Source organism: Impatiens glandulifera, chromosome 5 (genome assembly GCF_907164915.1).
Source record: "Impatiens glandulifera chromosome 5, dImpGla2.1, whole genome shotgun sequence".
Lineage (NCBI taxonomy): Eukaryota > Viridiplantae > Streptophyta > Magnoliopsida > Ericales > Balsaminaceae > Impatiens > Impatiens glandulifera.
Window position 1 is genome coordinate 46,126,929 of NC_061866.1, and position 26,793 is coordinate 46,153,721.

General features: G+C 36.3%; 4 protein-coding genes across 5 annotated transcripts; 2 read left to right on the forward strand and 2 right to left on the reverse strand.

The window, feature by feature from the left end:
• Positions 1 to 2,626: 2,626 nt before the first annotated feature.
• On the reverse strand, positions 2,627 to 3,744 carry LOC124939927. Its single transcript, XM_047480391.1, has 2 exons — positions 3,489 to 3,744; positions 2,627 to 3,260 (listed from the first exon to the last, which is right to left on the reverse strand). Exons 1-2 carry the CDS (start codon positions 3,652 to 3,654, stop codon positions 2,971 to 2,973), a joined length of 456 nt encoding a protein of 151 aa, XP_047336347.1. The 5' UTR covers positions 3,655 to 3,744; the 3' UTR covers positions 2,627 to 2,970.
• A 2,994-nt stretch (positions 3,745 to 6,738) lies between these two features.
• LOC124940297 (probable serine/threonine-protein kinase PBL23) lies at positions 6,739 to 8,018 on the forward strand. Its single transcript, XM_047480806.1, has 3 exons — positions 6,739 to 6,964; positions 7,036 to 7,430; positions 7,498 to 8,018. Exons 1-3 carry the CDS (start codon positions 6,931 to 6,933, stop codon positions 7,723 to 7,725), a joined length of 657 nt encoding a protein of 218 aa, XP_047336762.1. The 5' UTR covers positions 6,739 to 6,930; the 3' UTR covers positions 7,726 to 8,018.
• A 628-nt stretch (positions 8,019 to 8,646) lies between these two features.
• LOC124940294 (DNA polymerase I A, chloroplastic/mitochondrial-like) lies at positions 8,647 to 13,461 on the forward strand. Of its 2 annotated transcripts, XM_047480804.1 has the most exons (12): positions 8,648 to 9,003; positions 9,240 to 9,900; positions 9,997 to 10,188; positions 10,265 to 10,923; positions 11,002 to 11,416; positions 11,494 to 11,589; positions 11,675 to 11,767; positions 11,841 to 12,035; positions 12,265 to 12,357; positions 12,457 to 12,669; positions 12,751 to 12,840; positions 12,937 to 13,461. In XM_047480804.1, the coding sequence occupies exons 1-12, from the start codon at positions 8,864 to 8,866 to the stop codon at positions 13,096 to 13,098; spliced, it is 3,009 nt and encodes a 1,002-aa protein (XP_047336760.1). In that variant the 5' UTR covers positions 8,648 to 8,863; the 3' UTR covers positions 13,099 to 13,461. The 2 variants fall into 2 exon arrangements, with proteins under 2 accessions (XP_047336759.1, XP_047336760.1); XM_047480803.1 differs by having other exon boundaries at positions 8,647 to 9,003; positions 10,265 to 11,416.
• Positions 13,462 to 13,564: 103 nt separating this feature from the next.
• On the reverse strand, positions 13,565 to 17,696 carry LOC124940295 (microtubule-associated protein TORTIFOLIA1-like). Its single transcript, XM_047480805.1, has 6 exons — positions 16,771 to 17,696; positions 16,398 to 16,589; positions 15,872 to 15,977; positions 15,159 to 15,709; positions 13,995 to 14,852; positions 13,565 to 13,892 (listed from the first exon to the last, which is right to left on the reverse strand). The coding sequence occupies exons 1-6, from the start codon at positions 17,491 to 17,493 to the stop codon at positions 13,698 to 13,700; spliced, it is 2,625 nt and encodes an 874-aa protein (XP_047336761.1). The 5' UTR covers positions 17,494 to 17,696; the 3' UTR covers positions 13,565 to 13,697.
• Positions 17,697 to 26,793: the final 9,097 nt, after the last annotated feature.

Sequence of the window (26,793 nt, forward strand, 5' to 3'; positions counted from 1 at the left end):
ATTTAGGTAAATCCATACGTGTCCAAATAATAATAATCAGCATCATCATCATCAAGATCTTGGTGCTTCACTGGTAACGCAAGGAGGTCGCGATTATATTGATTTATGACATCAATAGCCTGTTTCAATTCATTACTCAATTGGTCTACCAATATGATCTTCTTCCACTTGTTCATGATCAAATCATCTTCAGAAAGTTTTTCAATCAGTAAATTCTCCCAAGCATCTGACCTAACATACACCGGTTGGGACCCTTCCACCACATCTAGATAAACTCGAACAGAATCATTCTTCTTATACTCAACATCACAACCTTGATGAAGCATATTAAACGCAAAGATTTCAACAGCCGCAAGTAAACGACACCAATTAATAGGCATGTTTGATCCAATCGCCTCCGGCGATACCTCATCAGCAGCCATGTTTATGATAAATCCTCCAGTGTGTGCAGGATGACCTCTCAACATCGGATAAGGACGATCGTCCAATGCAGAGATCTTCTCAACCTCGCTACCTTGGACATGAATATGAGGTAGAGATTTGACCTGTGATATCTCAAGTCCCCACATTCTACCAAATAAGACATCGATAGCATCAACATTACCGTCTCTTGCTTCCACAACTGCTCTGAGCTTTGCGAATCCAAGTGCAGCCTTCGCAAATTGACTCTTATACTCGTACGATCTCTGCTCGCGAGAGTAACCTCTAGCAGATGGCTCGTTTGAAGCTAATGGAAAGGCATTTGCTGCCATGGTTGAAATACAGGTAAGCAGTTGTCCATTATGATGCTGGATATCAGAAATTGAAGGATATATGATCTGAATGAATGCCCCTGGCTGATCTGAAGTCATCAACTGAGTATATTTTGATAATTTAAACTGAGTAGTGGATGGTGTTGTCGTGGTGGACCTAGATATAACACCAGAAGCACACTGAATAATAAAACTCATTTCAATAGGCGATATGGTGAACATTTCTTCTAGTCCTTGGATCTCGAAAAGGCGATTATTGTCCATAATCGCAAAGTTGAAGTACCTGTAAGCCTGTAACATTAACAGGATTCCATAGACAGTGTAATACTTACTAGTGTTTGAAGAACGAAAGAAGGCAATGAGGTGAAAAGAGAAACCTACCTTACCACCGGAGAAGACGAAGAGAGAATAGAAAACAAAGGCTACTGCTATTTCATTACAAGATCATAAAAGTGTTGAGATTCTTTTACGGTTACAACAACTTTTTGACAGCTGGCCAACAGACTGAAACAGAAAGATAAAAGAAACAAAAATTATAAGAAGAATGAATGGGTAGTGGGCACTGCACTGCAATGCACGGCGAGAGAGGTAATTAATTAATGTTTATTTTTATTTGATTTTCCCATTTATAGAACTATTTAATTTTCAAAATAAAAAATATAGTTTATTCCTCCTCCTCTAAAGCTAAAAACGAAGATGAATCTTACACAATCTTCTCTTTGATACCGTCTTGCTCTTGTTGCGAGCATATTTGATCTTCTTTCTCTAGTTACGTTTATATGTTACATTTATAACGGGACACTACAGTTGTATTAGAGCATATTCGTTCATAATAATGATTACACGATCGATGAGTTCAGAAGGAATCACACAAAGGAACATTCTATCAAGCTAGAAGAGAAAAGGGGCTACGTTACAAATGTGGAGATAAATATACAAAATATCATAAATGCAAAGTTCCACAAATATGTTTACTAGAAGGCAATGATGAAGGGATCCAAAAATTATTTGCAGCTATGGAGTAAGACAAATAAAGTTGGGTCGAAACGTACGAGAAAATTTTAAGAGGATGGAAATGATGTGTCCCACATCATGTGTCGAGGCACATTTGATCTTATTTTCTTTAGTTGTCTTTTATTACCATTTTACTACAAAGTACTTTCTAGTTATTCTCTGATTGCAAGTTCGTTCTGTCTATCTTTAATTACATTAATATGTTATGCAAGTTCGTTTTGTCTATCTATAATTACATTTATATGTTATGGGACTGCAGCTCTACTCCTATAGATATATATGAACATTTCTTTGAAGAATGTCAATTTATGACATTATCCATTTTGGGGAATATATTATTTTAACTTTATCGTTTTTAATAATAAGAGAATAGAAGTTTGTTTTCTTCTAGAGTGCATAGTAAGATGATAGTTAAGGAAAATCGTGTAAGAGACCTCCGCCTTCTTGTAAATATATGGTATAGAAGTCATGCTCATGTTTTAAATTAAGAGATGGGAAAAAAAATGAAGAATTAGGTTTAAATTTAAGAGATCAAAACATTTTTAACAGTATTTTATTTGTAATTAAAAAAAAAAATAAGTTTTCCTGTCTAGCTAGTGTAATTCAAACTAAGTAGTATAATGTTTTAACTAAAATTGAATAATTGTTGGGTGCTATACTGTTATATATAAAATGAATATAGACAATTTGTGCTCAATAATCAATATTGAGCCTTGAATGGCTAAAAACAGAAGAATACTCTTCCCCTCTAGGGCATTACCTTCAGTGTGTTTGTTTGATTATCGATGGTGATGGAACTAGTATGCCCTAAACCCTGATTGTGAATTGATCAGTTTTAGGGCTATATTGTGAAAATTGTGTTCATTGTAGATGCTAGAACACATACATTTATACACATTAAGAACTTATTTCACCTGAAGTATAAGTTTGATTGTGAGATTAACAATTTGTAGTATGATCAAGTAGAGCTATAACATCCAAAATCTTTGCAATGAAGACAAAATTGAGAGTGATACTAGCTAGATAGGCCAAAGGGGCATGGTTTGATTTCAGCATAATAATTGATATAAACACTTAATTGACAAAAAGCTGAAATTAGTTTCTTTGCAGATAATTTAAACATTAAACCAGCAGCTGATAAGCCTGATCTATCACCAACTTCAAGTGTATATGATATTTTGTATGCCATTACCACACACTGAATTCACATGCAGTATGTTGGGGAGTCGATGGGACGATAGACGAAAGGTCTAACAGTGTGAGAATAACCGGAAGGGCGGCTATAGGTGAACTTGACACCCCCTCGGCTGCTGCCGGACGGAATCTTGGAACAGGCTTGATTGAAGCTGCTGATGGGTCTGGCCAAACATGCATCCCATCGCTCGCTTTCTGACATAGTCTCTGCAACTGAATATATACCTCTTGCGTTTGTGAATGCTTGATAATTCAGAACTTCCCCTGATTTTGTTATGCAAAGAACAGCCACTTCAGCACCTGCACCACCACCACCACCATCGCATTGCATTCAGGACTTGAAATTAACAAAAATAATCTAATACAGTATTATGATCCATCCAATTCCATCCAATTCAATCCAATTCATACTGTAAATGACAAATAAGATAATATGATTCCCCCCTCCCTAATTTTTTCAGCCCTAAAAGTAAGAAATTAAGATAGAAACAATCAATCAACATAATAATAATAATAATAATATCAGACCTTCTAAGATATGGTCTCCGGGGCCGACGGAGGAATCACCACAAACGTCGCAAACGACTCTGCCGCGGATTTCGCCGGTCCATGCAGTCACAACGCCGGAGGTCATAAACAGTGCCCAAAGGAAAATCCACAGCGCCAAATTCTTCGACGGAGATTCCATTACCATTAACCGCTGTTGCGATCTTCTTCTTCTCTCAGCAGCACTGTACTCTCTCTCTCTTTCTGCCAAAGACCACCGACGGCCTTCCAAATTGTTTGATCAAAAGATTAATTATTATATCTCTCTCTATTTAATACTATTCTCATAAATTATATCATTAATTATTTTATTTATTGACTTTTTAATTTAAAAAGTCAGTTAAATTCAAGTGTACTTACTTTAAATTTTAAATATTGAATTCTTAAATTTAAATTTATTATATATGAATTTAGTTCACTATCACGCAACCTTGCCAATTTATAAATATATTTATTTATATCTTAATGTAAATATAAAATGTGTATAAGAAACTGGTGAATAAATATAAATTATTCATTATAAAATATTAACTTTTAGAATTTTTAAAAAAAAAATTAATTTATCTATAATGATGCTTAAAGTCAACCAATACCACATTAATCCACGTCATCCTTAAGTATAATTAACGTCATCAGTTATTTTCTCTTCTCTTACTCTCTTTTTCTTAATTAAATTTTAAATTTTAAAGATTATAAATATATTTTATCTTTTTTTTTCTAATTATTTTCTCTCTCATTAATTATATATATTCTCACTAATCATAAAATATATATTTTTATTAATAATTTATATATATTATATTATTTTCATTATTAATTTTATATAAAACATTTTATCTTTTATTATACATTTTTTTCTCTATAATATATATATATATATATAATATTTTCTTTATTAATATAAAAATCAACTAATTAATAATAAATATTAAATACAATATATATATACACTCATAAAATTATTTCAAGAATCTTAAGTGGTTTAACGGGTTAAAGTGTTCACATTGTTATGTATGACACTAGGGTTCGAATCCCAGGGTTAAAGTGTTCACATTTTTATGTATGACACTAGGGTTCGAATCCCAAAACAACATGTAAATTTAGACGCAACTTTTAAACAAAGGATACGAGACATCTGGAAATGTGAGGTCACGAGATAAAAGTCGGGTGGTGGGTGGTTTGTCGAGTGAGAGGTCGGAATTAGTGGTTGGTTTGACGAGCATTTGAAAGTGTTATGCCATGAGATGGAGGTCATGCGGGTGGAGATAAAAGATGTGTCATCAATCGAGGTCGACTAAAATTGATGGTGGTTCTTGAAGGGGATAAAAAAGATATATGATCAATTGAGGGATTAAGTGAGGTGTCAAGGGGATAAAATATAGGTTAATATTAAGTTTAAAATTAAACTTAATTTTTACAAACTAAAACCAATTTTAAATTAATTATACTTAAATAATATTAATTTTATTTAAAATATTTATAGATAAAAAAATATTTTAACTATATTTTTATTCGTGTAAATGTATTTGCATCATACTAGTTTATGTAATAATGACAAATTATTTTTAAAATTCTTTAGAGTTTTATGTAATACAAGTGTTATTTAATATCAAAGTTATTAACATATATTTAATATTTAAAGCATACAACTAACAAAAGCTGTAAAATATTTAAAATTTTCAACTCGGATATGATTAATGTTTTTATATCTTTATTTGTTAACGGTTATATACTTCTACCTACATCATTACAATTTAATTAAACGTAGATTGAAAGTTGGTCGATGATAAACTAATTTACGGGGATGGATGATGATACATTATAAGTTTCACTTCAATTCCTTCTTTAGTTTCAATATATGGAAAATCACATTGTTACTTTACCTATGAAAAAAATTGTGAGTCCTGGTTTAGTCTAAAATCAACCTTGTCTAATTTTCTGTAAAATTGAAAAGGTGCAAAAGGGAGTGCTTTGAATCATTTTTCTCTTAGGATTTCTTCTCATAAACCCCAATTTGGTAATGAATTTGAAAAAGTGTCAAGAAAAACAGTTTCTATCATTGGTATGACAAGATGATATACTAGAGAAGTAGAAGATGGAATCGGGATAACCCATCTTTGATTCACAATTAAGAGGTGAAGTGGCAAAACAGAGGATTAAGACATAAACTTTCACTCTAAATGATGTTCATATAGGCTAAAGTAAGCAGCTTGATTCTCCTGTGTATGATATTTTGATTATTCAATGAGAAGAAGCTAGACTCTTGTTCCCATATTCATTAACATGGACCAAATATTCTTGAATATATGCTTTTTCAGATATTTGGAAAGATTATGATATTTTTTATTGAATTTGGATAAATCAGTTAATGATAGATTATGTGAGTAAGTATTTTCCTTATATTTAAGGATAAACAGAACCAAACTGAAGGGGAGGGGGATTTTCCTTAATTTTCTCATCTTCAATATTAACCATTGATTTAACTAACACTACAACAAATTGATAAAATAATTGATGGTTATCTTTTTGCCACTGAGATTGGTAAAAATTTGACCAAGTCATCCATTTCCAAACACTAATCCAAACAGGATGTTGATGAAGTTATTCCAGTCATGAAGAAGACAATTTTCTTTTTTGGTTTCTTCAGAAACCAAAAAAAGAAAATAAAAACTTCAAGGAAAAACCTGGGTTTAGCTGTTTGCTTGTTGTATGTTGCTCTTCAATTGAAGATCGTAATCAGGATGGCAAACAGCTAGCTAGAGAAGAGGATAAATCAAATGTTCAGGTGTGTGTAATTGAAACTCTAAGGAACAATGAAGAACTGCTTCGGGTGTTGCAGGAAAGATCCCGATGGTAAAGAGAAGAAGGCCAAAGGAAAATCATTGAGGCAAACCCTTCATAATGCTAAGAAGTTATCTTCATTTGGCAACATGTCCATGAAAAGTGGTATATATTAATATCTTCTTCCTTTGGAATCTTCACATTTTTAAATTCTGAAAAAAAAGAAGTGCAGATGCCAGCAAGAGAAGATACATTAATGAAGAGATAGCCAAAATTGGCAAAGGCAACATCACTTCCAAAAATTTCACCTTCAGGGAGCTCACAGCTGCTACCAAAAACTTCAATCCCGAATGTTTACTTGGAGAAGGTGGCTTCGGACGCGTCTACAAAGGCACCATCGAGAGTATGAACCAGGTAATGGTTAATTCAAGAGAATCAAGAAGGAACAAAAAAACAACCCTTGATCTGTTTTTGTTATTGGAAACAGGATGTTGCTGTGAAGCAGCTAAACAGGAATGGGTTTCAAGGAAATCGCGAATTTCTTATTGAGGTGTTATTATTGAGCCTTTTGCACCATCAAAACCTTGTCAATTTAGTAGGCTATTGCACAGAAGGTGTTCAAAGAATATTGGTTTATGAATATATGGCAAATGGCTCCCTTGAGGATCACCTTCTCGGTACCCTTCATGTTTCAATTCTTTCTGCTATTGATTGTCTGTATTGATTGACTCTTGGCTATTCTTTCAAGATCATTTGGCTCAAAATAAGAAGCCTTTGGAATGGAGCAACAGGATGAAGATTGCTGAAGGTGCAGCAAGAGGATTAGAATATTTGCATGAAACCGCCGATCCACCCGTGATCTATAGGGACTTCAAGGCGTCCAACATTCTCTTGGACGGAGAATTCAACCCAAAGTTATCTGACTTTGGACTGGCGAAGCTCGGTCCAACTGGGGACAAGACCCATGTCTCGACCAGAGTGATGGGAACCTACGGCTACTGTGCACCTGAATACGCGTTAACCGGACAGTTAACGACAAAATCAGATGTTTATAGCTATGGAGTTGTGTTCTTGGAGATAATAACGGGAAGGAGAGTTATTGATAATTCAAGACCTAGTGAAGAACAGAATCTTGTCACATGGGTATATGTTTCTTTTTGGGTTTTGATTGAGTTGAGGAAAAACAACATCTTTCATTTTCATTTTGTAGGCACAACCGTTGTTTAAGGATAAGAGAAAATTTAGTTTAATGGCAGACCCATTGTTAGAAGGAAAGTACCCAATAAGGGCATTGTATCAAGCTCTTGCAATCGCAGCCATGTGCCTGCAGGAAGAGGACGATGCTCGGCCGCTAATCAGCGACGTGGTGACCGCACTCGAGTTTTTGTCTTCCGGCGATAAAGACGAGGATGGAGATGATGAGGATGAAGCAGAATGAAGGAGGGCTGCTTTATTAGGGTTCCTTGTTTGAGCTCAGTTGTCAAATTTTAGTTTAGGGTTTGTTTTTGAGCTTAACACCTCATGAGGCGGCGACGGCGGCGGCGATGATGATAGCTAAATGGGAGTTTTATTTATTTAATTATTTTTGTTGGCGGACGCTGCCGCCTGCCGGCGATTGTATTATAGAAGCAGAAAATGAACGGGTAAACTGGGATTTTGTTCTTTTAGCATAATTGTGATCTGTGTAAATATGGGTGTTGTAACATTTTTTTTTATATTTAGGTTTTGCTCAAAATTATTGGACTTAACAGAATTTATAAAACGGCTGTTAGTTTTCTATGCATATTGGTATTTTCATATTAACATTTTAACTAGGTTAAGTGGTTAACTAAATTAATTAAAAGTTTTTGACCCACTTAGACAAAGAGAAATTTGACTGAATTACCCTAAAGATTGTCTTATTTGAATTTGTGGTCACCGCCTAATTTAAAATGTGCGGGTGATCACTTTGTATTTTTTACGCAATCGGATGCTATGTTAAAAGTCCACAATCGCGAGACGCAATCCCAGTTGCGAGATGCAATTGGCATTCGCGAGACGATTTTTTTTTTTTTTTGAAAAAAAATATTCGTCTCGCGAATGCCGGTTGCGTCTCGCGATTGTGGACTTTTTACGTCTCGCGACAGAGACAATTTCGTCAAAAAAATATAAAGTGGTCACCAGCGCATTAAAATTAAGACAATCTTTAAGGTCATTTCGTCAAATTACACTTTAAAATTAAACAAAGTCAATATTTTTAATATTTTGGATATTATTTTTAAATTTTCCACACAAGATGCATTTTCGTATCTTTATGAACCCTAGTATGGAATTGAATGAGAAGTGAGAGAGAGAAATGTTTGACAGTATATATAATTTTGGTTTGGAAAGAAGAAGAAAAGGGTTTTAACAGCCTCAGCGTCTTTGTCTCTGGTTAACGTGGAGAGCCAGCCACATTTCTCTCTATCTATGCTTAACGTTAAACCCATGTAGAACCCTAGTACCGTTATTTTACAGTATATCATCACCAAAAGCTTATCAAGACGGCTTATCGCGTCTTCTTCTCGAGCAATAAGCTGGGAAGGCTTGTGAAGGCCATGACAATGGGGGTTTCCCCCCAAATTGGCCCCTTTAAGCCATGCCGTTCTACTCTCTTCTTCGCCACTTCTCGCTCTTGCGCCACATCTTCTATCTTTCATCGGCCTCTTTCTGCTAATTCCGAACCATCCCTCCACAGGTCAACCCAAAACCTTTTTCATTTCCTTATTTCTTTCTTACACTTTATACATATTTGTGCTATATGGTTTTGGACTCAACATTTCAATACCCATTACATGAAATTTGGTTGAAGGGATTCAAGTTTTGTAAAAGGAGATAGGGATTCAAGTTGCTTGAAGTAGTGGGCTCAGGATGATTGTGGGATTTTCTTAGGATTGAAATGTCATATCTGATTCGATTTGTTTTGAATTACAGGTTAGGTGATCATGCAATCTCCATTGGAAGATGGAAACAATCCAATAATGCCCCTGGAACAACGGGAACAAATTACAGACTTGACATCCTTGACACCAAATCATCATCGGTGGCTCGTATGGTTCTCACAGGGAAAGAGACATCTACTGGACAGAGAAGATTTCCTGGAGGCTGTACTTCATATTCTCCTCAAGAGATTTGGGTTGAAAAGACGGTTGCTCTAAGGAAAGAAAAGCAAAACAGTGACTATTGGAGAAATATCAAACAACATGATAAGGAAACAATCACCAAGCCACGGAATCTGAACCACTCAGCTTCTTCTCAACAGCAACCACACAGTGCAAGTAACTATAGGTTTGATGCAACACATATTTGTCAAGTGGCCCAAACTCTTCAAACCTGCACTGATCTTGAAACCCATCTTCTTCCCACTGTTGAACATGAGGAGGTTGAATTCACAAAAATAGAGGAGGTTGAATTCACAAAAAAAGAGGCATTATGTGCATTCAATGAAAATGACAGAGAACAATTACTCTCTCGTCAGAGGCTTCTTAACCATTATGATAAGGTTCTTGTAGTTAACAATATCTCCATGGCAGATGAAGTTGTGAACATGCTTACAAATGATTACAAGGACCATGTGTTTGCATGTGATACAGAGGCATGTCCATTCCCGAGTTCTACTAAATCTTGCTTTATCTGTTTCAATCAAAATTTTTAGTTTAATTTTCTTCATTTATCTGTTTGTTGTTATCAGGTGGCAAATATTGATGTAAAGCAGGAAACGCCTGTTAATCATGGAGAAGTAACGTGTTTTAGTATCTATTGTGAACCAAAAGTTGATTTTGGTGGGGGGAAGACATGTATTTGGGTTGACATTCTTGATGGTGGTGGAAAAGAACTTTTAGATATTTTTGCTCCGTTTTTTGAAGATCAGTCTATAAAAAAGGTAAAATTAGTGTCATTTTAAGCATAGAAGGAGAAATGTGAATTTAATAAGGTGGTCTATGTTTGTTTCTGTGTAGGTATGGCACAACTATAGCTTTGATAAGCATATCATAGAAAACTACGGAATCAAAGTTAATGGTTTTCATGCCGACACTATGCATATGGCTCGGTTGTGGGATTCTTCTAGACAAACAGAGGGTGGGTATTCTCTAGAAGCACTTTCACGTGAAATAAAGCTTTTTGGGGTAAGAGACAATCAAAATAGTAAAGTGTCAATGAAAACACTGTTTGGAAGAAAAAAGATGAAGAAAGATGGATCAGAGGGAAAGATTGTTGTAATTCCGCCAGTTGAGGATCTCCAAAGAGAAGATAGGAAAGCATGGATCTGTTATTCGGCGTTAGATTCAATAAGCACACTTGAACTCTATTATATTCTAAGAAGAGAACTTTCATGTAAGGAATGGAAAGTCAATGGAGTTAGAGAAGGAACTATGCTAGATTTCTATGAGAAATATTGGCGCCCGTTTGGTCAACTTCTCGTGGAATTGGAGACTGAAGGGATGTTGGTTGATCGAGCCTATCTTGCTAAGATAGAGGCTATAGCTATAAAAGAGCAGCAGATTGCGGCTGATATGTTCCGAAATTGGGCCTCTAAATATTGTCCTGATGCAAAATACATGAATGTGGGAAGTGATTCACAACTGCGCCAGCTGTTCTTTGGCGATGCGCAGAACAGGCAAGTAAAGTGTAATTTTATTTTAGTTAATGGATTCTTTGTATTTGTGCATGATTGTGAATATTTTTTTTACTGCAGCAAGAATCAAAATGAGTATGGGGAAAAAGAGAAGGATTTTAAAGTTCCTAATGTGGATAAAGTGATTGAAGAAGGAAAAAAAGTTCCAAAAAAGTTCCGCACTATAAAGCTCCAAAGAATTGCTGAGAAGGAGATTAAAACCGAGATGTATACAGCAAGTGGTTGGCCATCTGTCAGTGGAGATGCTTTAATGGGGCTTGCCGGGAAGATATCTTCAGAATTTGATTTTTCAGAATTTGACGATGAAGCTGATAATTCATCCTCTAAAACAGACGAGGATATATCTTCCTATGGTACTGCTTACAATGCATTTGGAGGTGGGGTAGAAGGGAAGAAGGCTTGTCATGCCATTGCTGCTTTATGCAAAGTTTGCTCCATTGATTCTTTGATTTCCAATTTCATCCTCCCCTTGCAGGTAAAATTACATTTTGCTGTCATGTACACATTCTCTATTAGTCACAATATTCTTAAGGATGGGTCTTTGTACAATAGGGAAGTCACATATCGGGCAAGAATGGTCGAGTTCATTGTTCCCTGAATATCAATACAGAAACTGGTCGTCTGTCAGCCAGGCGACCAAATTTGCAGGTAGATATTGGTTGAAGCCGTGCTGAAATAAATGTATATATATTTTTTTCTTTGTCCAACGTAAAATTGTTTCGTTATACATCAGAATCAACCAGCTTTGGAGAAGGATAGATATAAGATTAGACAGGCTTTTATTGCTGCTCCAGGAAACTCTCTTATTGTTGCTGACTATGGACAAGTAAGTGGAAACTATTCAAGTATATAAAATAAACTTCATTTCTTTCTTTTTCTGATAATTAATTTGTGTGTAGCTGGAGCTTCGGATTCTTGCCCATCTAGCTGACTGTAAGAGTATGCTTGAAGCTTTTAAAGCTGGCGGTGATTTCCATTCAAGGACTGCAATGAATATGTATTCCCATATTAGCGAAGCAGTTGAAAAAGAGCAAGTACTTCTTGAATGGCACCCTCAACCAGGCGAAGATAAACCTCCAGTTCCTCTATTGAAGGTAAACCATCTGGAGTTTTTCTCTGATTCAAGTTAAAGTGACAATCATAAACGCTACCTTTTCGCCAAAAACTCTAACAATATATATTAAGTTCTTTCTAGTTGGAACAATTGGCTAGTTTATGGACTGTTTGTTTTTTATTTTCTTTTACTATAAGACTTAGTAAACTGTTATTTTTGTTAATATTGCATTTGCAATTTCTAATTTGCTTTATATTTTTCTCTATTAGGATGCTTTTGGTTCGGAAAGAAGAAAGGCAAAGATGCTCAACTTTTCCATTGCATACGGAAAAACTCCAATGGGTCTTGCCCGTGATTGGAAGGTATTCTTCTTTATGAGTTTGTTAACTACAAAATTCTGCAGTAATTTTCAGCGTCCAGTAGAATATATATTGATATATTTCTTCACCTACTACTCCTAGGTTTCTGTTAAGGAAGCAAAAGAGACAGTTCAGCGGTGGTATAGAGATAGAAAGGAGGTGTTGAAATGGCAGGAGAAGCGTAAGGCAGAAGCTCTGGAACATGGATGTGTTCATACCCTTCTAGGTCGTGCCAGACGGTTTCCTTCAATGGTTAATGCAAGTTATTCTCATAAAGGTCATATCGAAAGGGCTGCCATCAACACCCCAGTGCAGGTCATATTATGCGGATTTACTTCTTATTATGTGCATTTCCATTTATATATCATTTCTGATTTTGACTAATTAAAACAACAGGGTAGTGCTGCTGATGTCGCAATGTGTGCTATGTTGAAAATATCAACTAATGAGCGTCTTAAAGAACTAGGTTGGAAGCTTCTTTTACAAGTAAGCCGTCTTTCTCTTCTTCTACCTTAGTGTGGCTAGCTAGAAGAAAGAAATGCAGGAATATTTGAGGAGAGAAATTGTTTTCTTTTGGAACAGGTTCACGATGAAGTAATCCTTGAAGGGCCTACCGAGTCATCTGAGGAAGCAAAGGCAATTGTTGTTGACTGTATGGCCCATCCCTTCAACGGAGGATTCTCTCTTAAGGTTGACCTTTCCGTTGATGCAAAATGCGCTCAAAGTTGGTACGCTGCCAAGTAAGAGTTCCGCACAAGCATGGGATTTGTTTTCGATCACACAAGAAACGGAGTACAATACCAGTACCACCAATGTCTTTGTTTTGTTGAAGGTGGTCTTCTTTTTGTACTGAAGTTGAACTGGAGTGTGTTTGCCAATTGCTTCTCTTATTATCCTTTTTGCTTTTGTTTGGTGGTATTATTAGTTAACTGATGAAAGCCACCCTCCACTGTATATATAGCAAGGCATGTAGTTCTTCTTGTACCATTTCATTATCAGAATTTATCATATTGAGTAAGTTGCCTTTCTTATTATCTCCCTTTAGTCAAAATGTTATTTCCAAATCAACAATGTGTTGCTAGGGTTAGTGATTTGGTTATGTTTAATTTAAATCATTTAATAGTATTTTGTTTTTCATAAATTTTATATTTAAAAATACAAGAGATTGGATTTATGATTTATCATGTTTAGGCAGCAACAAACCAACAAGCAAAAACACAAATCAGATTCCAATATATTGATGACTACTCCCCCACATTGCAAACTCAAACTGATACAAACCCTAATTTCAAAACCAATGAAATATGGCAAGGAAATGCAACACCTCAAATAGGAACAAACTACTACTTATGTTGTTGCTTACTAATACCCCATGCTGATGCTAACTGCACAAACAGTTGATCAGGTGCAGCACCTTCCCAGTCCTCGGGTGGATCGAATGTTGAAGCGGCTTCCTGAAGATTCACCAAAACCTCTCTTTTAACTTCCTCTGGAATCCCAAATACATCAGGTCCATTTTCAGCCACCATATCTGTTAACTGTTGTTTTGTTCAATATAAACAACAAAAAGAAAAACCAGAAATCAAAAAACAATATCCTGTCTTTGAATAACAACATGATTGAAAAGAAGTGATTGATACCTGTTGGATCCAGTAAAGGCAGATGTCGAAAACGTTTTGCTCCTGGAGAAACTGAGCAACAGCATGCAAAACCTCGATTGCAACCTCGTTAGAGAGTTGATCGATTACAGCACCTGTTCTGTCCATTAACTTGACAAGCAAAAGGTCATCGCCCGTCGACAAAACTTCATTATAAGCTAAATCTATATCACCCATATGAAGTGCATCCATTGCATTACTCCAACAAGTCCATACAGGGTCCCTCTCTGGAACATTGTTGTTGTTTTCGTCATTCCCCATAGCTTCTGCAGTTAATTCTGGGATAGCTATTACAGGACCACCACCAACACCACCTCTCCCAGAAACATTATCCTCGCCAGCAACACGAATTGCTTCCAAAGTTGCTTCGTCCTTTGAAGCTTGCCATACACTCCTTGCAGAAGGACCTTCACCCAGCCGAACTGGTCCAGCACCTTTATCCCACCCTCTCCGACCACTTATCTGTTCATTTTCATGCTCAGATCTTGGCGATCTAGCATCAATTGGTGCAACTCTTCCTCCTAAGGTTCTTTTCGATCCGTTCTTTTCATGGGTGTGAAAATCCCAAGCATCAGAACCATCCGATCGCCAAGAAGGAGGGGCCCTTCCTCCTCTTGACTGGCTAAACCTTTCACCCCAAGACCATCCAATCTTACCGCTAGGGTAATCCGGAGGAAAACCGTTGTAATTGCTTGATAGCCTGCTAGAAGATCCTTCGTAGCCTCTTCGACCGGAGGAAGATATTGACAGGTCTCTTGCCATGTCTTCCACAATTCTTTCCAGACCACGCACTCTGCTTTCCAAAGTCAACATTGTATCATGAGACCCACCCATGAAATCCTGCAACCAGAATTAACTTTTCTTATAAAAAGGTGATGTGATGCAAATAGATGAAGAATCTCTTATAACTGTTGGAGGTAGTTTGATGTGGGGGTTATTTGAAGCAAACCTAGGTTATGAAATCAAAATATTGTTGGATGAAAACGTGGCTTTTTTAGATTATTTGGGTTAAATTACTAAAATGTATTTTTGTATTTAAATATTATAAAAAGTAAAGTGAATGTATTTTGATTGATAAATTAAGTTACTATATAGTTGAAATGATAGGTGATGTGATAAAAATTTTTTGGTAAAAATGTATTGTACCTGCAACATATTCATAAGATGAGATTGTTGTCTCTCCAGCTGTAGCAGTTGTCTCTGGATGGCCAACCAATTTGTTCGAGAATCTTTACCGTTATCTCTCTCTTCTCCCAATTTGTCACGTGCAAAATCATCGGAGTCTTGTTGTCTCGAATGTCCAATTGCACTTACTCTAGAATTGGCAGTTACTTCATTGGGCATGCTATTTCTCATTGTCTCCGTGCTTATTAGTTCCTCTGATTCTTCCGGTTTCTGTGTGCTAGACTGGTTCTGATGCTGGCGAGGCACAACAACCTCTACAGGAAAATCACCGGAACCTCTTGTTTCAAGTTTCTGGAAGAAATCTGGATTCAATTCTCTGTCGGTTAAAGTAGGTGCCTTCTTTTTCAATATCCCAACTGCTTTGTTCAGAATGTTGGCAGTCTTTCCCTTGGAACTGGAATCTGAAGGAGATGATCCACGGGATGAATCCTTAGCTGATGGCGCACTACCTCCTCTTTCACTCTGGTCTTTCATTCCTGGCTGAGCTGCAGCTGCTTCGCTAGTTTCACTATCTATGGGATAAAAGGCCAAAAAAGCAAATATGGTATGATTAGTGGGAGGTAAATTGGTTTATCGACGATTTCTTATCCAGAGTTGGGGATAAAAGTGTTACAAATTGGTTATTATAAGAAATATCAAAAATCAAAATCAAAAGGAAATTTCTGGTGATTTACCGTGTGATGAAGCTTTTTGATCATCTGAAGCGCCATCTCCACCTTTTCCAACCATCTTTTTCCACAACTGTAGTGCTTCCGTGACACTATCTCTGACAGGTTTAATCTGGAAAAGAAGAGGAATGATATATACCTTTTTTTCTTTCTTTCTAAATATGTCTCTACAGTTGACAGATATCTTTACAGTTTTACTTGTACACATTGAAGATGCTCTAAATGATTATCTTTCATATATATTTGAGAAAGAGTATTTTCTTCCTTGTAGAAGGCTAGTTCAACATCACATCGCTATGACCCTCATCATATAACAAACAATAGAGTATATTCTAAAACTTTTCCCTTTCAACAATGATTTGGGTGGAAACTCAATAAGCCTAATCATCTTATGTTGCCTAATTCATCATCTTCTTTTACCAAGAGGTGAAATTGTTATTGATTAAACCCCGCGAAAATGTTAATCTAGAGACAACACTAAATAAGCTAAAACAGTTAATCTGCTTGGTGAAATAAAGATATCATAAATTACTTTATCAAAGCGACAAGCCTCCAGCACTGTCAGAGTCGATGCTGCCGTGTCCATTACCAAATCGCTGGAGTTCGATGCTAAACAGATCAATGTTTCAGCAGCAGCCTTACGAGTTGCCCATTCCGTGCTTCCAAGGCAATCATGGATGCTTTGTAGAAGAGGTTCCAAGCTCTGAGATGGAATAGCACCAACCTAATCATTGTACATGATGTGAAATTCTGAGCAAATATTAGTGTCTGTATAATTCATGCAAAAATAAAAACCATTAAAATCTTAATTTCAACATTATGGGATAACCAAATAGCAATCAATACACAATATAATATCAAGAACATTATTAAGAACTTCATAAATCAATCATTAACAAACAAACCTGAGACAAGCTTGAAACGACAGGCAACAATGATGCTTTGGCTAAGAAGTTGGGATTGTTGAGATGTTTGCAGACCCTTGGACAAATCTTCTGAAATGAAGCAAGTGGAGGATTAGAAGCAGATTCAATCATCTTAGCCAAGCAGATAGCGGACCCAGCCTGAACCCCTTTGTTCTGTTCGCTCATTGCCTCGAACAGTGGCTTAACAAATAGAGTAACAACTGACGCAAGACCACCATTATCAGTACTGTTGTCTCCTTTAAGATACTGCGCTGATAGTGCCCCAATAGCGTCTCTGCAAGAATCCCTGACTCCATAATCGGAATCCTTGAGTCTTTTCACAATGTGGGAGATAATCTTGGTCAAATAGGCGGCGGTGGAGTCGGAATGGGTAGATGTGAGTGCGGCGAGGAGGCGGAGGGATTCCTTCTTAACGGCGGGTTTGGGGTCAATGGTGGCGTCGCAGAGACAATTGAGGAGCATTGATAGGGCATCAGGGGAGACGTCCTGGATAATCTTCTCTAGGTCTTCAACGGCGATCTGGTAGGTGTCTCTATCTGAAAGCTTAGAGAGAGAAGTGAGGATCCTTTGCTTGAGCTCAATCATGGCGAGATGGGAGGAGAGAGAAGATCTTGAGGGGGGCGTTGTTGTTGTTGTTGTTCCGTGGGATTGATTATGCATCCTTGAAGAAGGTCTGGACATTTTGGAGCCTTGTGAAGACATATCTCCGATTTTCACTGAACTATACTTGTGAAAGAGGAAGAATAGACTGTAATCTAGGATTTGTAACCGATACTATGTGAGAGAATTAGGGGCAAGCAAGGGTGAAGGAGGAGGAGAGGTCACCCACCATGAAAGCAAAATCGAAGCTTTTTGAAGGAAAACGAGAATACGAGATCTGTGTGACTACTGTGAGAGAGACTGGTCTGGAGTGTTAGTATATTTCATTTCATATACACAAATTAAATTAAATCAAGATCCAAGTCTACTTATCCCATTAAAATTAGGTTATACATAATTTTACTTGATTTTGTTGAATAATAAATGAATTCAATTTGTGAATTTGGTTGCTTAGAAATATAATGTCAATATTATATTATAATGCGTAATGTTGTTGTAGCGTGAAAGGTGCTTATACTTTGTGTTTTGTGTTTTCAGTTCTAATATTATGATTATGCTTAAAACACTCTTTAACATAATTAAATATATAATATTTTTAAATTTTATATTTTATAATACTATTAAATTTATTTTTTTATAATAATATAAATTTTCATATATTTAGTTTATATAATTTTGTCATATATTTAGTTTATATAATTTTGTTAAATAATTTTTTAAAAGAAATATGATATAACGATATTATGCGGGATTCCTCGAAATCGAAGAAAGGGTGGTTCGGTTTGGAGAAACACATTAGCTTCTCCAGCCCAATTGGTGACGGGATTTCTCCATGGTGCGCTGAAACAAAAAATAGTTTAAATTTAAAATATAATAAATAATAAAATAATTTATATAATTATAATTATAAATTATGAAAATATTAATGATTTATAATTCTATTGCATTAATTCTAGTGGAAAAAATAATGATGATATTAAATAAGTATGTATATTAATTATTTTAAATAATTATCATTAAAAAATAATTGCATATTTTTGTTTCAGGGATAGGTGACTTGTGAGACATATAAATATTATCCCGTTTTAAACCTTTTAAACCTCGCTCAACATATTTTGTTTTCCGATTCCAGTCAAAACAGAAAAATCAATTCGGTTCGAATTGGTTAACAAGGCGATTTCAAATTATCATCTTAGGACTAATAGAAAAAAAAAATTCAAGCCAGACCTAATTAAGTATGATTCTTATTACTTAATTAATTTTACATATTTTATTTAATGCTTATAATTATATATATATTATAATATAATAATTATATTATTATAATATTTAAAATTATTTGATAATATGTATTTCAAAGTAAATAAAAGAGTAAGCATGTATCATGCCATAAATAATGTGTACTTATAGGACATTTGACTACACTACACTTGTGGGGTTGCTGTCCATAGAATGCATTCTCATTAGTTTGTACTTTATGTTTTTCCAATTAGCATGTTTGGTTGATCAATGAAAGTAGCTACAACTTTTAAATATTCATGTAGAAATGTTGAATTGACAGAAAATTAAAATGTGACCTACAAGATAATTAATGTAATTATTAGTCTGTTTTCTATCATAATTTGTCACTATTTTTTTTTTAATTTTTTTACCATTTTACCAAAAGTACTCTTTTCACAATTTTATAGTTTGTGAAGATGTTGTAACATGTATTGAAAGAGAGATACACTTGTAGTGTAATTTGTATGACTATTAAAATATTTTTATTTAAAATAAAAAATAAAATAGCTAACTTAATCAAAAAAATTTTTACATAATAATAATAATAAAAAAAACTAAAAAAATTATAATTCTAGATAATAAGAAGAATGTCCTCTACAAAATATTTTTCTTTTAATAATTAATCATATATTCCTATATTGTTATAAAGTAATTTTTAAAATCTTAAACTTATTAATATGATTGGTTCATTTTGAATTACTTATTTGACTAGACTATTAAGTGATTTATAATTTTTCTCTAATTTTTTTATTAATATATAATTATAAATAAAAGATTATATAAATCTCATTTTTAAATTCTCACAATAAAAATACACTTACAAAACCCTAATAGATTCTTCGGCCTTTTTTTTTCTTACAAAATTCTAATAGATTTTTCCGTCTTCTTTTTTTTCACTTACAAAACCCTAATAGATTTCTCTGTTTTTTTTTTCATTACAAAACATTAGATTTCTCGGCTTCTTTTTCTTCACTTACAAATTTATCTGCCTTCTTTTTCTTCACTTACAAAATCCTAATAATTTCTCCCTTTTTTTTCTTACAAAACTATAATAGATTTCTCCGCCTTCTTTTTCTTCCCTTACAAAAGATTTCTCTGCCTTCTTTTTCTTCACTTACAAAAGATTTCTCCACCTTCTTTTTTCCCCTTATAAAACCCCCCGATTTCTCCGCCTTCTTTTTCTTCACTTATTTCTCCACTTTCTTTTTTTTCATTACAAAAGATTTCTATGCCTTCTTTTTCTTCACTTACAAAACCCTAAGGGTGTGTTTGATAGCCCTGGAATTGGCATTGGAATTGGAATTGGAGGGTTCAATTCCAATTCTTATGTTTGTTAGACACTTTAATATTAAGAATTGGAGTTGGAATTAGAATTCCAATGGAATTCAATATAGTGTAATTTGATAGGAGAAATGATAAAGCCAACGAATGGCTAGCGAAAGCAAGGCCACGAATCCTACGTGGCCTTGCCAGCTAGGAGAGAGAAAGAAAAAAAAAAAAAAAAAAAAAAAAAAATTAAAACGTTTCTGCTCCTCTTTCTTCTTTCTTCTTCCCTCTCTTTCTTCTTTTAATTTATCACATCCGGCATCCCGACTTATCTGGCGATTTATCACTCCGGCATCCCGACTTCTCTGGCGATTTATCACTCCGGCATCCCGACTTCTACTTTCTTCTTTCGCTCGCTCGAAAATGGTAAGACACTTCTCATTCTTTAATATTTCAGATTCGTCCGCCTTCGTGTTCATTTCGAAATATTTTCTTTTCAGGCTGGTGTTTCAGGTAAATCTCCATGCAAGGCCCCAAGATCTCCAAGGACAAGGTAAATAAGACATCTTCTATTTTAGAATCGTAGGGTTAGCGTTTTGCGGTTAGGGTCAGGGTTTTGCAGTTAGGGTTAGGGTTTCAGAGTTTAGGGTTAGGGTATTGCTGCATTATGGTTCTCGAAACAAAGTTTTCTTTACCCGAAAGTCTGATTTAATTGTGTATGGTTGTATTATGGTTAGCCAAAACTAAATTTTTTGGGTATTTGCTGAATTTAGGGACCCGAAATAGGCTGTTATGGGTCCCGAAAGTGGGATAACTTCATGTTTGGCTGAATTTAGGGTCCCGAAAGTGTGATTTCGGGACCCGAAATAGGCTGTTATGGGTCCCGAAATTGGGATAACTTCATGTTTGGCTGAATTTAGGGTCCCGAAAGTGTGGTTTCGGGACCCGAAATAGGCTGTTTCTGGACCTGAAAGTGGGATTACTTAAAGTTTGGCTGAATTTAGGGTCCCGAAAGTGTGTTTCGGGACCCGAAATGGATGGTTTCGGGACCCGAAAGTAGGATTACTTAATGTTTGGCTGAATTTAGGGTCCCGAAAGTGTGTTTCGGGACCCGAAATGGATGGTTTCGGGACCCGAAAGTAGGATTAATTAATGTTTGGCTGAATTTAGGGTCCCGAAAGTGTGTTTCGGGACCCGAAACGGATGGTTTCGGGACCCGAAAGTAGGATTAATTAATGTTTGGCTGAATTTAGGGTCCCGAAAGTGTGTTTCGGGACCCGAAACGGATGGTTTCGGGACCCGAAAGGTGGTTTCGGGACCCGAAACGGGTGGTTTCGGGACCCGAAACGGGTGGTTTCGGGACCCGAAAGGTGGTTTCGGGACCCGAAACGGGTGGTTTCGGGACCCGAATTGCTTCATTTAAGTGATTATTTGCTTCATGGCTTTTAAATGTTTATCATTTGTTGTTGTAGGGCAAATAAACGTAAAAGTATTGTCCAAGAATCAGCTCCCAATCCAGCTCCCAAAGCAGCTTCCAAACCAGTTCCCAAATCCCCTAGAGCAACAGCTCCCAATGCAGCTCCCAAATCAGTTCCAAAATCCCCTAGAGCAACAGCTCCCAAAGCAGCCCCCCACAACTTATTTTTAACTAGGACATCGTCTAGTGGCCTTTTCAATCTTCTTCAAATGCTGTCTAAGGAACAAAAAGATGCTGTGAAGTCAATAGGCTTTGGCGCTCTACTTTCATTATCGCTTTCAAAATGCCCCGGGGAAATCTCTCGTTATCTAGTCAGAAAGTTTGACTGCAATAAATGTTCATTCACCCTAGAGAATGGCGAGGAAGTGAAAATCGAAGAAGGGGATGTTCATATGGTATTGGGTCTCCCCAGAGGGGAGCTGGATATTTTAGAATATCAGAATAACGAGATTGATGACAAGTTGAGGGCATTTAGGACTCGATGGGGTAACCCCGATAATGGCGCTCCTTTAGCGACTGCTATGCCGATCAAAATCATTGAGAACAAAGCTGCTGACAACAATTTCAAGATAGACTTCGTATTATATGTTGTCAGTTGCTTTCTCTGGTGTGATCACCTAGGTAACCTATCCAGGTATATCTCATTTGTATTATTTTCAATTGCCTGACAACAAATTTGTATTGTTAAATAATCCTCAAATATGTTTTTTTCATTTGCAGGTATAGAATTCTGAAATCTATTTCAGATGTTGACAATATCAAGAAGTTCAATTGGTGCAAATTTGTACTTGAAGGATTAGTTCAATCATGCGCAAAGGTGAAGCAGAATGAAAAACGACATTTCCAAGGACCACATACGTTCTTTATCGTAAGTTATCACTCATTCATTTTCATGTTTTCAAAAATATTTAGTTTTAACATATGTATGTTTTCAGCTATGCTACGTGTATAGGGTGAGCAACCCTGTACTGGGAGGAGTTACTGAGCGACGATTTCCTATACTGTCATGTTGGAATGACACAACGTTGAAGTTTAGGCTGGATACAGAGTTGGATAATGGAGGATTCGGACGTGGAAGCGTTCTGGGACGCATTCCACTACCCGGGATGTGGGATGAGAGCGACGACGAGGATAATGATTTCAGAGAGAACGACGAGGAGGAGAACGAGGAGGGTGATATTGATGGGGTGTCTCAGACCCCAAAGGAGGCGGCGGCAGCAGCAACAGAACCTAGGAATAGGTCACCTCCTCTGAACACAGCTCCGGATGAGGTCGGAATTACATTTACAGAGAATTTGGTGTGCGTTACGAAATGTACAGTGATGCTTGAAAAAGCGATGAGAAAAATGGAATGTTTAAGTTCAGGCTGGGATGCAACACCATTGTATGACAACGCCATGCACATCATTTACAGAGCAATGGACAAGAATAAACTTTTCAGGGATGCCATGCATAAATACTTCAAGGATGAAGCACCTTCTGAAACACAATGTGAGGCCGGTGACAAGGAGCCTGCTCAAAATGACGGTGGTCTTGATGAGGCCGCTGACAAGGAGGTGGGTCTTGATGAGGCCGGTGACAAGGAGCCTGCTGCTGAAAATGTTGAGGGGAATCACACAGATGACAAGGAGCCTGCTGCTGAAAATGTTGAGGGGAATCACACAGATGACGATGGAAAAGAGGTGCCTCCAAGAAAAAGAAGGAAAAATCCCGTGCGACAAATGAAAGTTCCAGCAAACCTTAAATCTCCATATATGACGCAGGACAAGCCAAAGAACTTCGAGTCTGCCCAAATTCATCGGGATGCAGGATATGAATTGCAGGTTCAAAAAGAGGGTGGTGAAGAAGTTCCTATATCGGTGTTCAAAGGAAACAAATTTGTCATCAAAAAACCTAAAAAAAATCCCCAAGAAGTCACGAAAATTCCACCACGCCTTCAATGTCAATATTTGAAAGAGAACAGAAAAAGATATAAAAATTTCTTCAATTTTGTCCGTTTAAGTGACAAGGATGAGATCGTTTTGGCAATGGTTTTTGACAATAAAGCTGATGAGGATGCGAGGTAAATCAATCTTTCTTAGTTCATTTGTTTTTGTCAATATTCTTTATGTGTTTGGCTGAATTTAGGGTCCCGAAAGGTGGTTTCGGGACCCGAAACGGTTGGTTTCGGGACCCGAAACTGGTTGTTTCGGGACCCGAAAGGTGGTTTCGGGACCCGAAACGGGTGGTTTCGGGACCCGAAAGGTGGTTTCGGGACCCGAAATGGATGGTTTCGGGACCCGAAAGGTGGTTTCGGGACCCGAAACAGGTGGTTTCGGGACCCGAAACAGGTGGTTTCGGGACCCGAAACGGGTGGTTACGGGACCCAAATTTGTTTTTTTTTAACTTCATTTCTTCTTTATGTGGTTTCAGGAAGGAAGTAGTGTTTGTATCCGAGAATACCAATATCAACATAGAGCAATTTCAATCGATGAAAAGTAGATGCCATGTTGAAAGTGGTATTATTGATGCTTGGGCAAACGTTATGACACTGCACTGCAAAATGGGCTCCGAAGCGAAAATCGTTTTTTCAACAGTCCTTACGGTAAGTCTCTATATCTTTCATTATTGTATAAACCAATTGTCTTATTGTCATGTTGTCTTTGCAGGACTTTTGGAGAACGAAAGAGCTTTTTATTGAAAGACTGATTGAAGAAATGAGAATTTTCCAAATAACACCCGAAGACATGAAAACTACTAATCTGGTAAGTTCAATATGCTTATATTAAATACTTATTCTTGCTCATATATGTCATCTGATTCATGGTCATAATTTTGCAGATATTTTTCCCAATTTTATACGAAAGTCATTATTATGTTGTTGTCATCAACATTGCGAAGAAAGTAATTGAAGTCCTCGACAATCTACCACTCGACCCAGATATAGAATGGGAACATAAATATGTTACAGTTCGGAAACTGGTATTGTTGAAGTGTTTTTTACACATAATGTATGTTAAAGTGTTTATGTTTATTAACTTCTTTTGTAAAACAGGTTGAAAACGTTGTGGAGTACTTCAATACTATCGACCAAGAGATCTCAACCCAAATTGCCCAATTCCCGGTCAATGTTTTAAATTTACATTGGCAAGACAGTTCAAATAAAACGGATTGCGGAATATACTGCATGAGACATATTCATACTTACATTGGCAATGCAGATTGGGAATGTGCTATAAGCCAAAAAAATGTAAGTTAAATATTTTCACATTTTATTTGTTTCACAAATCTTTAATAAATAACCGGTGAATTATCATTTTCTTAGGCAAAGGGAATCATTGAAGCTTTGCGAGCCAAATACACCGCAATGATCATCCGTTCAAGTTTGAACCGAAATCTGAGGAACCTCTTCATGAAGTATGTGGAAATTTTAAAAGAAGATTGTCCTGATACATATAGGTTGTTTCAACCAATTATAAGCCAAGTATAAATTTTTTGTATTCAATTATTTTCTAGTCTTCAATTATTTTCTAGTCTTCAATTATAGTCTTCAATTATAGTCTTCAATTATAGTCTTCAATTATAGTCTTCAATTATAGTATGAGTTAAAAAACAAGAAACAAGTATAATATGAGTTGAAAATGCCATTTCGGGACAAAAATAGTATAATATGAGTTGAAAATGTCATTTCGTGACAATAAAACAAGTATAATATGAGTTGAAAATGCCATTTCGGGACAAAAATAGTATAATATGAGTTGAAAATGTCATTTCGTGACAATAAAACAAGTATAATATGAGTTGAAAATGCCATTTCGGGACAAAAATAGTATAATATGAGTTGAAAATGTCATTTCGTGACAATAAAACAAGTATAATATGAGTTGAAAATGCCATTTCGGGACAAAAATAGTATAAATGGATGGTTTCGGGACCCGAAATGGATGGTTTCGGGACCCGAAACTGGTTGTTTCGGGACCCGAAAGGTGGTTTCGGGACCCGAAAGGTGGTTTCGGGACCCGAAAGGTGGTTTCGGGACCCGAAATGGATGGTTTCGGGACCCGAAATGGATGATTTCGGGACCCGAAAAGTTGTTTCGGGACCCGAAAGGTGGTTTCGGGACCCGAAAGGTGGTTTCGGGACCCGAAATGGATGGTTTCGGGACCCGAAATGGATGATTTCGGGACCCGAAAAGTTGTTTCGGGACCTGAAAGGTGGTTTCGGGACCCGAAATGGATGGTTTCGGGACCCGAAATGGATGATTTCGGGACCCGAAAAGTTGTTTCGGGACAAGAAACGTGTGGTTTCGGGATAAAAACATTATCAAATAAGTACTATCTTCGTTAAAGATATGATAAAAAAGTAAAAATATTCAAAGTGACAACAACATTATCAAATAAGTACTCTCTTCATTATCAAATAAATACTATCTTCGTTGAATGTTATCCCCACACGCATTATCTTCGACATATACTTGAGAGGACAAAAGTGATGTAAAGGATAATTGAGTTGAAAGTGGATCATTCCATTGCTGTTGTTGTTGTGTTGAATCCAAAACTGTAGATGTTGTGGCCGTATTTCTCTTCTTTTTTGATCTCGAAGTCTTGGGGATTTTTTCAATTAAGGATTGTTTCCTCTTTGTTGGTGGTCGTCCTCGACTTCTAACTTTGTTAGGAGAGTGTATCAAAATGGATGTAGCTGGAGATTGAAATGGAGATGGAGATGGAGATGCTTCTGTGCTTTGGTCTTTAGATGCTTCAGTATGGCTTCCATGATTAAGTGACAGAAACTGTTCCATCAAGCCTTTTATTCCGTTCATCCAAAAAGAACAGCTGACTTCAGATTTTACTCCAACTTGTTGAACCTCTTGCATCAATCGAGTTAGACTATTGTGACGTTTTTTTTCTTCAACAGACATATCTGAATCATAAATGTTGGTGATATTTTGATACCCACGCTTAATATCTTTACGCCACCGGTCCATTATATAATGCATTGGTACCTCATTCACCCTCATTTTTTTCAATACAGCCATGATATGCCTACACAAAACACCTCTGAACTCAAACAATCGACATTGACATTTCACATTGCAATCATTTTCTGTGTAATGTACTTTGTAAGAAACATCTCTTACATGTTCTCCATTAACCCCCAGAATGATTTCCTCAACTCTAAATATACTAACTGACCCTTCCTCTTCAATGACTGAGATGTCGCACAACATCAAACCTCTAACTTCTTCTTGAACCAATCTAAATATATCAGGAGTGTAGAAGGTTTGGTATTGTCTTTCAAAGGCAAATCCACTTACAGTTGGTATCAAAGAATTAAAAGATTTGAAATCCAATTTCTTTTCTCTCTCGATATTTCGCAACAGAGCCCTATCATATTGCTCG